We start from the raw sequence: 16,479 nt of genomic DNA on the forward strand, positions 1-16,479 counted from the left end.
ACAAAAATCCCATATGGTTGGACCTCCGAGAAGGAGACTATAATGAAGACGGGGCCACTGCCCAATGCTCAGACACCACACAATGCCAATCTTAATCAAGTGTCAGCAAACCTCGAACCACAATATACTGATTCAAAAGCAGGAAGTCAGATTCGTTAATCCTGATCACCCAGGAAACCTCCTCTCGCGGAACAGAATATGAAGAAAAAGGGTGAAGGAAACTGACTCCAAAGCTACTCCAAAACGAGCATTTCCAACTAAAAAGTTAACTGAGCCTTTTAGAAGTTCACCCCAACACCAGCAGGAGGTGGAGACCGAACGTGGCACAGCCCAATTGTGATTATTGTTGGAAAAATAAAATAGCTGCACCTGGCACCTGATGCCAAAATTTCTGACCACCTAGTAGGCAAGGAGCAAATGTTTTTTTTGGGCCAGATGCTTCCCACAACAATGAGTCAAAGGTAAAAAAAACAAAACTGGTCACGAAGGAAGGAAAGATGCAAGTGGCTGACTTACCAGGAGCTGTAACAAGGTCAAAAATATGTCAGAGAAAATGCAGAAAAGATTGCCCAAAACACTGTTGAAGTTATGTGACGCGCGAACATTTAGGAAGGCAAGATGCATATAAAAAAACCCTAAGAAGTATGTGTGTGTTTTAGCCGAGGTAGAGATCCAGCCCAAACAGAAAAACGACAATGGAGCCAACCCTGATGACAGATCCAGAAAACAAAGGTGGAATTGGAAGAAGTGCCTCAGCTGGAGAAGATGACAACATGCCTCAAATTGAAATAAATCAGGAGTGCGAATTATCTTTAAAATGCCACTGGTAAAATGAAAAGACCCAACTATGCAAATCAAAAGCTTCAAACCCTGCCGAATTAAAGATGAATGCCAAATATAACAGGAAAACAGAAAATCCAGATATTATCACTTGAGCAAAATAAGCTTTCAGAATTTCAAAATTCTAAAGAACAAAGCTCTCCAAATGTTTTTAAGCCCTTCGCAAAAGTCAGTTGTTACCAAAATACCAAAAAAACAAACACCTGTCAGGAAACAACTGTCAGGGTGCCTGACAGTTGGGTGGACAGCGCTTCGGATTCGTAGTCCTGAGGTTTCGGGTTCGATCCCCCGATGAAGGCGGAGACAAATGGGCAAAATGTTTCTTTCACCGTTATGCACCCATTACCTAGCAGTAAATAAGTATCTGGGAGTTAGACAGCTGCTACGGGCTGCTTCCTGTGGGAGGGGGGGGGGGGAGTGTAACAAAAAGGAGGCCTGGTCGAGGACCGGGCCGCGGGGACGCTAAACCCCGAAATCATCTCAAGATAACCTCAAGATAACCCATAATAGGGAATGAGGCATCAAAAACGACTATTAGGACACCCTAAGAACAAGAGAACAAACTTAGCAGTCAAAAGATGGCATGGAGTCTCAGCATAAATCCAGATCATAAATAAAGATCAGCCCCAAAGCACCAAGGATCTCCGGACTCCACAAAGAAGATGGGGCAAGGCAGGTGACCTCAAATTGAAGCAGCCAGACCGTCCACAAGAAGCCAGAGAAAAACAGAAAATGCAACCAGTGAACAAGCCAGCAGCATAGGGCGGCTAACCCGACCAGGTTCACAACAACAAAACAGTGAGCCCTAAACAGCAAAGTAGCCAACATCCACGAAGCCATAGCCTAAAATGTTGGTGTGGCCCACAACAAAGGCAATCGGCCACACCATCAACACTGAAGATAAAAGCACCCATCAATCCAAGATACTGATTTAGCACAAATAGAAGGGTGACCAACGGCCATCATCAAGCTGGGAAACACCCAGAGAAAACAGAAACTGCAACAGCAGGCTTGGAATGGAGCACCAAAACCCCCCTCTAAGACTAAACTTGGAAGGAAACCATAAGCACCAATTCAGTCACAGACCAGCTGGAAGGCTGCGTGCCCGGGAATTTATGTTGCAGTTCACATTATCCCTTTACCTGAGAAAATAAACAAAAGAGAGGCATAAACCCCCTGCTGGACCAAGTGCTGGAAACAAACCCATGGTTCACTCACAGAAGTAAAAACAGCAATAATACCCAACCATCAGGCCTCAAAGACCGGATACTTTGCTATCGGAACTGAATTCGGCAGCTCTGCAGCAGCTGCAGCGGAAGCTGTGTCCACGATATTCATCCACTTCATGAGAATTTCTGTAGTGGCTTTCTTTGATATTCATTTTGCAAGTCTGTCTGTCTTGTCTCTCATGCCAATTTTCCCTCTGGTCTCTGTAAGAGGAGATTTCCCATGTGCTCCCATTGCCGCTGCTGTGTTACAACTGATCTTGGTAATTCTGTGGTGTGGTTTTTTCCAGCTATGAGCCTTTGGGCTTCAAAGATTTAGGCCTCACTTCCGACTTCTTGTGATAAGGGATCTGTCCCGGTTGGCAGGGCTAGGATTCTACGTCGTTTCATGGAAATTCCAGCTAATGCTGGCCCAGGTTATAAAGTTTATGGGCCACGGTAGCATCCTTTTTACCGCAGCTAATGGTTATGACTCTGTGTACGTCTTTCATCCATTGTGTGGTGTCATGCACTCGGATTTGTCATTGGCATCTGTATAGGTTGTACAACAGCCAGTTTTGCCTGCGTAACTTACATGATAGGTGAAGTATAGCTGTCGGCTCTGTACCGGTTCCTCCAGTAGAGCCTCTTTCAGTTTTTGCTAAAGGGAGGAGATGCTAATATCCCAGGAGGGATCTGTGCTGGTCAGCCAAACCCACCATTGAAAGCACACCATTGCCTATAGACATTAATTAACCATGTAATTAGCTGCCAAAAACCGAATTAGATCAATACATACCATTAACCAATATTTAAGTTCAACATATTAGAATATTAGACGAACAATGAATAAAGCCTGCAGATGGCATGGGGGAATGGATAATCAGCAGGAAGGCTAAACTTGACCATTATCCGAACCATTTTAGTCATCTGGGCCCCGGGATAAGAAACTAGAGACACCGGGTTAACAAATTAGTCTATCATGCCTTCACCCAGTAATGGCTACACTCCGGACACTGTGGTTCCCAACTCCGGACACGGCGACCTTTCCACTCCGGACATGGCAACCTCTCCACTCCAGACACGGCGACCTCCCGACTCCAGACACGGCGACATCCCCACTCCAGACATGGCGACCTCACCACTCCAGACATGGCGACCTCCCCACTCCAGACATGGAGACATCCCCACTCCAGACATTGCGACCTTCCCACTCCTGACATGATGACTTCTCCACCCTCCGTCCCCCATTCCGGACACTGTGATTTCCCCCCACTCACTCGGAATTCAGCGACCTGCCCACCTTTAATCCCCACTCCGGGCACAGCGACCTCCTCACCACCACTCCGAACACGGCCACCTCCCTTCCTCCCCCACTCCGGAGAGGGTGACCTCCCCAACCCCCACTCCCGACACAGCGACGCTCCCACCCACTCCCACACGAAACACGGCGTCCACTCTTCACCTTCACTCCGGACAGAGCGACCTCCCCATCCCCACTCGAGACAGGGCAACTTCCCTTTCTCCCTTCTTATTAATCGGGAAAAAGAGGATTCTTTTCAATAATAATTAAATGAAGCGCTTTTTTCTGCTGAGTCTCTCGGCAGCTCCCTATTCGTTTCCAGTTTCAATCTGTGGTATTTAGGAGTCGTTGCTTAGTTAGACCATGTGTGACTGAGTTGGAGGGCCAGATTCTGCTCTTAGGCTCTGATAAACACTTGAGACTGCTGTCAGACTGATGGAGACTCTCCGCTACGTAACTCGGGAAACCACTAAGGGACTCTCAGAGAGAGACTCGTTTAGTTATATTAAAAACTGTTTTTTTTACCTCATTTGTCATTAAAGTTATGATTTGAAATAAAGTATAAATTATTTATTTTAACTTTGTAGGTCTGTAGATACGATATTACTTTGAGAAACAATATGTAATTATTTGATCACTGCTGAAACTTGTTTAATATTTTCAGGTGATATTGAACGCTTAACACACTTTTATGGAATAGTGGCACTTCTGTTCGTGATGAACCTCCTGCTGCTGGGCCACACCGTCTTCATGTTATACCAGGCTGGCAGCGCCTTCCAGTGCTGTGCCCGCCAGTTCAACATCACCGCATTTAACAGACATCACCTTGAAATGTATGTGTTTTCATTGTCTTATTGTTTAAGCTTTGTCTTTACTATTATAAAAAATAAAAATGTATGAAATAATTGTATGCCGTGTTATTTGTATACGGTATACCAATACAACAATTGTATTAGCCACAATCAACTCTCCTGGAGATACGAGACTCAACTTCCATAATAACATCAACTTGTTGCTCAAATCAATACCAATTAGTTTTTCTTCGGTTTTCTGCCAATCGAAGCTACGGCTGAACTGCTTTTTATATTTCGAAGGCCCTTGTAGCAAATTAGAATTTCAGCAAAATATAATGATGTGTAAATGGAATCGAAAATCTTTGATGGCCACAAGTGATTAAAAAAGAACAAAAATCTGTGTTTGATAAAACCCAACAGAGGTGTTGCAAACTTCCATGTGAAAAACTTGCGGCCAAGATGAACCGAAATCGAAAAACTAACATGTTCGGGGATACGGAGGTCACAAAAGACATATGATGGTCGCACACGACATATGGTGGTCGCACAAGACATATGGTGGTCGCACAAGACAAATGGTGGTCGCACAAGACATATGGTGGTCGCACACGACATATGGTGGTCGCACAAGACATATGGTGGTCGCACAAGACAAATGGTGGTCGCACAAGACATATGGTGGTCGCACAAGACAAATGGTGGTCGCACAAGACATATGGTGGTCGCACAAGACAAATGGTGGTCGCACAAGACATATGGTGGTCGCACAAGACATATGGTGGTCGCAAAAGACATATGGTGGTCGCACAAGACAAATGGTGGTCGCACAAGACATATGGTAGTCGCACACGACATAGGGTGGTCGCACACAACATATGGTGGTCGCATAAGACATATGGTGGTCGCACAAGACATATGGTAGTCGCACACGACATAGGGTGGTCGCACACAACATATGGTGGTCGCACAAGACATATGGTGGTCGCACAAGACATATGGTAGTCGCACATGACATAAGGTGGTCGCACACAACATATGGTGGTCGCCCAAGACAAATGGTGGTCGCACAAGAAAAATGGTGGTCGCACAAGACATATAGTGGTTGCCCAAGACAAATGGTGGTCGCACAAGACATATGGTGGTCGCACAAGACATATGGTGGTCGCACAAGACATATGGTGGTCGCACAAGACCAATGGAGGTCGCACAAGACATATGGTGGTCTCACAAGACATATCGTGGTCGCACAAGACATATGGTGATTGCATACGACACATTGTGGTCGCCCAAGGCATTTGGTAGTCGTCCAAGACATATGGTGGTCGCACAAGACATATGGTGGTCGCCCAAGAACAAAGGGTGGTCGCTCAAGACATATTGTGGTCGCACAAGACATATGGTGGTTGCTCAAGACATATGGTTGTTGCTTAAGACATACTGTTGTCGTCAAAGACAAATGGTGGGCGCACAAGACATTTGGTGGTCGCCCAACACATATGGTGGTCGCACAAGACATATAGTTATCGCACTAGACATATGGTGGTCGCCCAAGACATATAGTGGTTGCCCAAGACATATAGTGGTTGCACAAGACATATAGTGGTTGCCCAAGACATATAGTGGTTGCACAAGACATATGGTGGTCGCAGAAGACATATGGTGGTTGCCCAAGACATATAGTGGTTGCACAAGACATATGGTGGTCGCCCAAGACATATAGTGGTTGCACAAGACATATGGTGGTCGCCCAAGACATATAGTGGTTGCCCAAGACATATAGTGGTTGCACAAGACATATGGTGGTCGCACAAGACATATGGTGGTTGCCCAAGACATATGGTGGTCGCCCAAGACATATAGTGGTTGCACAAGACATATGGTGGTCGCCCAAGACATATGGTTGTCGCCCAAAACATGTGTGGTCGCACCTGACATAACGTGGTCTCACAAGACATATAGTGGTCGCACAAGACATATGGTGGACGCCAAAGACATATGGTGCTCGCACAAGATATATGGTTGTCGCCCAAGACATGTGTGGTCGCACACGACATATAGTGGTGGAACAAGACATATGGTGATCGCATAAGACATATGATTGTTGCATAAAACATATGGTGGTCGCACAAGACATATGATTATCACCCAAGACATATGGTGGTCGCACAAGACATATGCTTGTCGCCCACTATATATAGAGGTCGCATAAGTCATATGGTGGTTGCACAAGACATATGGTGGTTGCATAATACATATTGTGATCGAGCACGGCATATGGTGGGCGCACAAGACATATGTTGGTCGCATAAGACATATGGTGGTCGCACATGATATATGGTGGTCCCCCAAGACAAATGGAGGATGCACAAGACATATGTCTCACAAGACATATGGTGGTCGCCCAAGACAAATAGAGGTGACACAAGACATATGGTGGTCGCACAAGACAAATGGTGGTCGCACAAGACAAATGGTGGTCGCATACGACATATGGTGGTCGCACAAGACATATGGTGGTAGCCCAAGACAAATGGAGGATGCACAAGACATATGTCTCACAAGACATATGGTGGTCGCACAAGACAAATGGTGGTCGCACACGACATATGGTGGTCGCACAAGACATATGGTGGTCGCATACGACATATGGTGGTCGCACAAGACATATGGTGGTAGCCCAAGACAAATGGAGGATGCACAAGACATATGTCTCACAAGACATATGGTGGTCGCACAAGACAAATGGTGGTCGCACACGACATATGGTGGTCGCACAAGACATATGGCGGTCGCACAAGACATATGGTGGTTACACAAGACATATGGTGGTTACATAAGACATATTGTGGTCGCCCAAGACATATGGTGGTCGTCCAAGACATGTGGTGGTCGCACAAGACATATGGTGGTCGTCCAAGACATGTGGTGGTCGCACAAGACATAGGGTGGTCGCCCAAGACATATTGTGGTCGCACAAGACATATGGTGGTTGCTCAAGACATGTTGGTTGCTTAAGACATATTGTCGTCGTCCAAGACATATGGTGGGCGCACAAGACATTTGGTGGTCGTTCAAGACATATGGTGGTCGCACAAGACATATGGTGGTCGCCCAAGACATATGGTGGTCCCACTAGACATATAGTTATCGCACTAGACATATGGTGGTCGCCCAAGACATATAGTGGTCGCCCAAGACATATGGTGGTTGCACAAGACATGGTGGTCGCACAAGACATATGGTGGTTGCACAAGACATATGGTGGTCGCCCAAGACTTATGGTGGTCGCCCAAAACATATGTGGTCGCACCAGACATATGGTGGTCTCACAAGACATATAGTGGTCGCACAAGACATATGGTGGACGCCTAAGACATATGGTGCTCGCACAAGACATGGTTTTCGCCCAAGACATATGTGGTCGCACACGACATATTGTTGTGGCATAAGACATATGGTTGTTGCATAAAACATATGGTGGTCGCCCAAGACATATGGTGGTCGCACAAGATAAATGGTGGTCGCACAAGGCATATAGTGGTCGCACAAGACATTAGTGGTTGCACAAGACATATGGTGGTCGCACAAGACATAGTGTGGTAGCACAAGACATATGGCTGTCGTATAAGACCTATGGTGGTTGCATACGACATATGGTAGTCGCCCAAGACATATGGTGATTGCACAAAACATATGGTGGTCGCACAAGACATGTGGTGTCTTGTGCGTGATTTTAGTTCCGTGATTTTCACGGACCTATTTACTCTACCCACCTTGAAAGAAAGGACAAGACGAGAACATTACGATGTCAACACAGAAGACACCATTCAACATAACAGGCCAATTACACTTGATTAATCTTTGTTTGTATTGATTGCAACTGCCTCGTATGGGCCAATAGGCCCTCCACAGTTACCTCTATTCTTATGTTCTTATGTATCCCCCCCTGTTTTTACCTTAATTGTCTTATCACCTGACCCAGTGCGGGTATAAAATCAACCAAACCTGAAAATTCCCGCCGCTTGAGAATGAACCATGGAGGTTCGAAAAGTTGTGCAAATTGTATAAATAAGTGTAATACATTCTATAGTAATTCACTTCTTTTCTTTACCTTAAAATTACGAAAATGAGTTTTGGAGAACTCCTATTTCAGCTAAGCCCTGATGCTAAGAAAATAGTTACAGAGAAAGAAGCCCTAAATCAGAAAATAGTAAATACAGAATATGCGGTCATATTCAATGATATATATATATATATATATATATATATATATATATATATATATATATATATATATATATATATATATATATATATATATATATATATATATATAAAGAGATTGTGAGGGTACCACCTCTGGTGCCAATGTGGGGACCCATAGCCTCGGAGAAGAAAATAAAAAGTATTCAGAGGAGACCTTGTGGTTTCTCACTGAACACTAATATTATCTTCTCCTATCACCCCCATTCTTTTGTATGTACACATATATATTTACTTTATTTGAACTTTGTTACAAAAAAGGAGTTACATATGGGTTACAACGATGGTTATCATAGGTTTTCGAGTTCCTCCAGCTCCTCAGATGGCGGGCAGGAACCCTGGATGCATGTATGTATGCATATATATATATTATTAAATATGACCGAAAAAGTAAGATTAATAATTCTAACACGAATTTTCTCAATGTTTCTTACATTTCTTTTCACTGCTGATGGTAACTGAAAAATCAATTCTCCAAAATTCCTTTTTATTTCAAGTCTGACGTGACACTTGAGCGCGTTTCGTAAAACTTATTACATTTTCTTTTACAAGACCTTAGTTTACACACACACAACTATAACTGAACAGAGTTTAAAACAGCTTCGATTTTATACCTGCGTTCGGGTGAGGTGATTTGTTACAACAGTTTTGGATAAGGTGAAAACAAACTTTCAACACAAGACAGAACACGAAACAATGGGCATAATATTTTGTAAGTTAAAGGGAAGAATGGAAGTAAGTGCAATGGGCCTATTGGCCCATATTTCTTGATGCTTCTATATTGGTGCGGAGTCTTGAATTGGGTAGAATATAATTGTGCATTAATTGGCTGTTGATTGCTGGTGTCAACTTCTTAATGTGTAGTGCCTCGCAGATATCTAGCCGCCTGCTATCGCTGCATCTATCGATAATTTCCGTGTTTTTTGTTAAGACTTCTCTGGTGATGGTCTGTTTGTGGGAAGAGATTATATGTTCCTTAATGGAGTCCTTTCGCTTATGCATCGTTAATCGCCTGGAAAGAGATGTTGTTGTCTTGCCTATATACTGAATTCTTTGAGGCTTACAGTCCCCAAGTGGGCATTTGAAGGCATAGACGACATTGGTCTCTTTTAAAGCGTTCTGCTTTGTGTCTGGAGAGTTTCGCATGAGTAGGTTGGCAGTTTTCTTGGTTTTATAGTAGATCGTCAATTGTATCTTCTGATTTTTGTCTGTACCTTGAGGTTACCTTGAGGTGCTTCCGGGGCTTAGCGTCCCCGCGGCCCGGTCGTCGACCAGGCCTCCTGGTAGGGAGGGATACGTAGGGATAACGTTTCAATTAACAATATCTTTCAGGACCCTTTCCTCCATTTTATGAGCTGTGGAAAAGAAGTTCCTGTAAAATAGCCTAATAGGGGGTACAGGTGTTGTATTAAATGTCTCTTCAGAGGTTGCATGGCGTTTCACCTTCCTTCTTATGATGTCTTTAACGAAACCATTGGAGAAGCCGTTGTTGAATAGGACCTGCCTTACCCTACAGAGTTCTTCATCGACTTGCTTCCATCCTGAGCTGTGGCTGAGAGCACGGTCGACATAAGCGTTAACGACACTCCTCTTGTACCTGTCTGGGCAGTCACTGTTGGCATTGAGGCACATTCCTATGTTTATTTCTTTAGTGTAGACTGCGGTGTGGAAACCTCCGCTCCTTTTCTATGACTGTTACATCTAGAAAGGACAGCTTCCCATCCTTCTCCATCTCGCAAGTGAAACGCAACACAGAATTCTGCTCAAATGCCTCCTTCAGCTCCTGCAGATGTCTGACATCAGGTACCTGTGTAAAAATGTCGTCAACATACCTGCAGTATATGGCCGGTTTCAAGTTCATGTCGACTAAGACCTTTTGTTCGATGGTACCCATGTAGAAGTTCGCAGAGTACACCAACATGGCGACCCCATCTACTTGCTTATACATGTACCCATCCGGGCTCAAGAAGGGTGCCTCTTTAGTACAAGCTTGGGGTAGTTTCCTTAGAATGTTTTCTGGTATGTCAAGAGGAGTACAGGCCTGATCACGATACACTCTGTCCACTATCATCCTGATTGTTTCATCCACAGGTACGTTGGTAAACAGTGATTCTACGTCCAACGAGGCTCTTATCCCTGTGGCCCGTGTTCCCCGCAGTAAGTCAACAAATTCCTTTGGAGACTTCAGGCTGAAGGTGCAAGGGACATAAGGAGTCAGCAAGCCGTTAAGTCGCTTCGCCAGTCTGTACGTGGGTGTGGGTATGTGGCTAATGATTGGCCGAAGTGGGTTTCCAGGCTTATGTGTCTTGATATTTCCATACATATATATTGTTGATATTGTTCTAAACAGAGTCCTGGTGCTTCGGAACTCATTACGTGTTTAATAATTGTAAACAAAGCTGCCGAAGATTGAGAAAATATATACTGGTTCGTAAGTATTTATTCGCAAATTATTGTGATTTGGTTTGCTGTTTTTCCAAAAAAGTATGTTTTTACCTGTCACACATGTGGCAGGTAAAATAAATAAATAAATAAATAAATAAATATATATATATATATATATATATATATATATATATATATATATATATATATATATATATATATATATATATATATATATATATATATATATATACATATATATATGTCGTACCTAGTAGCCAGAACGCACTTCTCAACCTACTATGCAAGGCCCAATTTGCCTAATAAGCCACGTTTTCATGAATTAATTGCTTTTCGACTACCTAACCCACCTAACCTAACCTAACCTAACTTTTTCGGCTACCTAACCTAACCTAACCTCTAAAGATAGGTTAGGTTAGGTTAGGTAGGGTTGGTTAGGTTCGGTCAAATATCTACGTTAATTTTAACTCTAATGAAAAAAAATTGACCGCCTTCATAATGAAATGGGTAGCTTTATCATTTCCTAAGAAAAAAATTAGAGAAAATATATTAATTCAGGAAAACTTGGCTTATTAGGCAAATCGGGCCTTGCACAGCAGGCCGAGTACAACGTTCTGGCTACTAGGTACAATATATATATATATATATATATATATATATATATATATATATATATATATATATATATATATATATATATGTCGTACCTGAAAAAGTTAGGTTAGGTTAGGTTTTCTCCTTTTTAGCATCTAATATTTCTCCCTATAGCATCTCCCTTCACAACTGTGTCTTACTAGAATCATAGACGTTGGTGAGCCCTGCTCACAACATGGAAGATACTGTGGCTAATCGCTAACTAAAGTGGAATGGGAGGGAAAACTGAATTACCTACTTCCACCATCAATGATGTGGACTCGCCCTCTGTTGAGGGTTGAATTGAAGCTCCTGGTCCCGGCTCATGACTTGCTGTAGGGAACACCCCCACACGCACTGATGCTCTTCCCAGGACCTCAACCAACACCCAAAAACGCGTCTTCTCTGTACTGCTTCCCTCTGCTGGTTCCGTGCTCCTCCACAACCTCTTGAAGGGTTGGAGTCGATCTCCTGGCCGTCGCCTCCTCCTCACAACTACGTCTGCAGTCCATACTCACGGCTGCAGTCGTTCGTAATTCCAATTAGTTTTTTCTTCTCCTTCCTCACGGTGAACTGGCCCAGCTGCTACGTCATCACCCGACTGGTGAAACTGTACAGTCGTTCCTGACGTCACTGGCCAGGCTCCACTCTTGCTAAGCACTTGTCACTGGAGCACTTGTTGCTCGTTTCCAGCCAATTCCTTCTTCTGTCCGCCTCACGGAGTTCAAGAAGACCTCACAGGATGCTCGCAGACCACTGGTGATGCGTATATTCTCCGGAAAGGGGCGAATACTGTCAGGCTGACAGGACCCCCTATCGCACGTCCGCCCTTCACGACGTGTCGTATCTAACTCCTGGCGCCACAGTGGAGCACGCCCGGACCTACCTCCACTCGTGACGTCACACTTGCCAGGGGCGTTTCTCATTGGCTTCCTGTACCATGTCACCGTTCTTGGCCAATCTGGTACCACTGACGTCATAACATTTTGGCGCGAGAACGTAATAGTCGGCGCCATCTTGGCGTCCAAAAGGGCCTAAGCCACTGGCCAAAACACTCTTCTTTAGTTAATTTCTCGCCAACGCGAGAACACCTCATGCTTCCACATATGTCAAATTTTTCTCTGGAAGGCAGAGAACGTTCGGGTAATGTAGATATGACTCTTACAGCTGGCGTGGGAGAAATATAAGAGGGGAACACCGTCACATACCCCTCCCCTTAAAATAAGAGTCATATCGGTTTAGTGTACTCGGGAAAGGGCATCCGCTACCACGTTGTCCTTCCCTCTGATGTGCTTATTTTCTAATCAGTATTCTTGTAATAGTAATGCCCACCTTGTCAGCCTCTGGTTGGAGTTTCTCATCTTATACAAGAAAGTCAGAGGGTTGTGATCTGTAAAAACTAGAACAGGCCTCGCCCCTCCTCCCACGTACACGTCGAAGTGCTTTAGGGCCCTTACTAAAGCCAAAGCATCCTTTTCGACGGTACTATAGGCACGCTGGTACTTCACGAATTTCTTGGAGTAAAATGCGACAGGCCTATGTACCTCGCTCCTTTCCTGGACCAACATAGCTCCTATCCCTACGTCACTGGCATCTATGTACAGAATGAACCTGGCTGTAAAATCTGGGGATATCAACACTGGGGCCTCTGTCAACAGGTTCTTCGTCTTCTCGAAAGACTCCTTCCTGGCAGGCCTCTCCCCACTTCCATCGTGTATTCTTAGAGAGTAATTCTGTCAGAGGATGCGCTATCATGGAAAAGTTCTTACAGAAACCACGATAGTATCCAATCATCCCAAGATACCTCAGCAATTCCTTCCGTGTCCTGGGTATTGGGTACTCTCTAATAGCTGATAACTTGTGGTCCACAGGGGTAACCTCTCCTTGACCGATGACGAATCCTAGGTATTCTAGATGGACCTTCCCAAACTCACTCTTGGCTAGGTTCACGGTCAGGTTAGCATCTTCCAGCCTCCTGAACAGCTCCCTGAGTCGCTCTAGGTGTGCCTCCCAATCGTCGGAGTACACTACTATATCGTCAATGTACACAGTGCAGCCTTCGGCTCCCCTCAGCAACTCGTTCATCATACGTTGAGAACAACTCCCGCTGTTCTTCATCCCGAAGGGCAACACTTTATACTGATACAGTCCGTCCGGTGTCACAAAAGCTGATATCCTTCTAGCCTCGGGAGTTAACGAGATTTGGTAGTACCCTTGAGCAGGTCGACCTTGGACACATATCTGGCACTACACACCTGATCGATGCAATCACTCACCCTGGGCATGGGGTGGGAATCTGCCACAGTGATGGAGTTCACCTTCCTCCTCATCAATTCTCGCTTCTCAGGGTTGACCCTATAAGCACTCTGTTTAATGGGGATGGCGTCCCTCACCTCTACCTCGTGCGTTACACTCTTGTGGCGTCGGGGCACGTCGGTAAAAAGAGACGCATTCTCTCTCAACAGGTCCGTCAGATCCGCTCTCTGTCTTCCTTCCACGTGTCGAAGCTTGACATCGATATTCTCCAAACTCTCCGCATTGGAGAGATGGGTGCCGTCCGCCCTGGACCATTTTCCTTCCTCTGCTGGAATCTCTTGATTCACCCGCACGCATAAGACCACTTTCTGCTGTAGTTCTCGTGGCATTGTTCCGTCCTGCACGGCGGTTCCTCCTTCTTCAGGGAAGAAAGGCTTCAGACGGTCAATATGACACACCTGTGTCTTGCGGGGTCTGTCTGGCTTGCTGACTTCGTAGCTCACTGGACCCAATCGTCTTAGCACCTTATACGGTCCCTCAAATTGCGACTCGGTCACACGGCTCTTCCCTGGCAGTAACACCATAACCCTGGGACACAACCTGGAACTCTCTTGGCGTAGCTTTCTTGTTGTACAACTCTGACATCTTTTGCTGCGCCTCCTTCAAATGCTTTCCTGCTAGCTCTTTCGCCAATGCGAGACGCTCCTTAAATTTCTGCACGTATTCGATGACCGTTCCCACGGTCACTCCTGGCGCCCATTGCCCTCTCAGCATGGATAGAGGACTCCGTACCTCATGTCCATATACCAGTTGGAACGGTAAGAAACCCAGTTACTCCACTACAGCATTCCGTATAGCAAACAATGCAGGGTACACTGCCTCATCCCACTCGGCTCCTTGTTCCGCACAGAACACTCTCAGAATGGTTTTCAGTGTGGAGTGAAACCTTTTGATCGCCCCTTGCGACTGCGGTCGGTAGGGCGACGACCGAATCTGAGTTACTCCCCAATTCGACACGGTTTGTCTAAACCACTTGGACTGGAATACGCTCCCACAGTCCGTCTGGATTTCCCTGGGCATTCCCACCCAAAAGAAAAAATGCTGCAACTGCCCAGCTACACTTTTTGACGTCAAGCATCGCATCGGGACTGCTTCCGGGAACCTTGTCGCTGCACACATGATGGTCATCAGGTAGGTGTTTCCTTTTTTCGTTCATGGCAATGGTCCTACCACGTCGACCAACTGTTACGGCCCTAATAGGACGCAACAGGGTTCTTTTCTGCTGGTATTAGTTTTTGGGTATCCGGCCCCAAGTTAGTAGAGGCTTTCAAGGGTTGAACTCCATAATGAAAGAAAAATAAACAGGGGAGGTACATTAAATACACAAGTTCATCACTTTCTATATATATATATATATATATATATATTTCTTCTCCAACCACCATATATAAATTAAAAGTCACAAACAGGCACTATTACTACACAATATATCTTTCGTCTCACTCTGAAGACGCTGAACACTTGGCGATGCTCACTCTGTGTAGTGTTGCCTGGTTTCCTATTCCGTGGCACAGCCCTCTGCAGGTACCAGGAACCCACGATGAATCTACCCTGGCCACAGGCCAGCCAAATCACAATTCCCCTGGGTGCCCCATCGTGAAGGCCCACAACCATAGTCCAGCCTGTAGCTGGCAGGTACCAATCAGCCTCGCTGTTAGGCCACTTCACGACGAATACTAGGGTTGCGAGCCCTAGGCAAGAGCCTCGTGTAACTCGCTGGATACTCTCCTCAGGCGGCACAACAGTGGGTTGTCTCTTCCACCAGCCAGCCCCGTGTACGGCGAATCCTGTCACTGCCACTCCTCAGGCAGACAATTGAACACTCAGCAGTGTTCGTCCGGTGGCGGCTCACCGCTTTTACAAAGCAGACTGGTGAAGAGACCTTGGCTGCCTTGGGTAGACTGATTCATCGTACATCACAGCCGTCCTAGGTTGACTCTCAAAGCAGACACGTCATCAGTACTGGAGCACTGCATGGGAACCACTAGGAAACATCACTTACTAGCTTAGACACAAACGTCCACCTTTTCACTCCATAGATGGCGTTGACTTCACTGCTCCGTGCTCTGGCGAGGAATTTTGGTTCGTAACACCTCCCCACCAAAAGCATTTGGTTTGGGTTTCTAAAAACAATAAAGGAAACAAACCAAATTAATCAGTTGTTCAGATGCGTGACAACACATCAGCTACAACGTTATCCACTCCTTTGATGTGCTCAATCTGGAGGGGATATTGTTGCAGAAGTAGACTCCATCTGGTGAGTCGAAGATTCTTCTGCTTAAACTGGGCGAGAAACTTTAGAGGGTTGTGGTCAGTTCATACTAGGATAGGATGACTATTACTAGTTAGATACACCTCAAAGTGTTGGACTGAACTGATTAAAACCAACGTCTCTTTCTCTATGACGGAATAGTTGAGCTGACTGGGGGTAAACATCTTAGAATGGTAGGCTACAGGATGTTCCACCCCTTTTTCAACCGTGTGAGATAATATGGACCCCAGGACATAGTCGGAAGCGTCGACTGTTAGGATAAATCTATCCTCAAAACTCGGGGACCTGAGGATTGGAGAAGAGATTAGACTCGCCTTGAGGCTCTCAAAGACTTCCTGGCAAGGTTCATCCCAAAACAGTGTCACGCCCATCCTCAAAAGATTTGTCAGGGGGGGCGGCGATGGATAAAAAGTTAGGGGCAAACTTACGGTAGAAACTAGCCATGCC

The 16,479-nt window shown here is 45.2% G+C and overlaps 1 protein-coding gene across 1 annotated transcript in view; it reads left to right on the forward strand.

Moving 5' to 3' along the window:
• Positions 1 to 16,479, forward strand: part of LOC123771298 (probable G-protein coupled receptor Mth-like 1) — an 87,700-nt gene that overhangs the window by 21,821 nt on the left and 49,400 nt on the right. Inside the window, exon 3 of the mRNA XM_069305103.1 lies at positions 4,013 to 4,181. Within this exon, the coding sequence (XP_069161204.1) occupies positions 4,013 to 4,181 (169 nt within the window). The remainder of the gene's footprint in view (positions 1 to 4,012; positions 4,182 to 16,479) is intronic.

The sequence above is a fragment of the Procambarus clarkii genome, chromosome 54 (genome assembly GCF_040958095.1).
Source record: "Procambarus clarkii isolate CNS0578487 chromosome 54, FALCON_Pclarkii_2.0, whole genome shotgun sequence".
Lineage (NCBI taxonomy): Eukaryota > Metazoa > Arthropoda > Malacostraca > Decapoda > Cambaridae > Procambarus > Procambarus clarkii.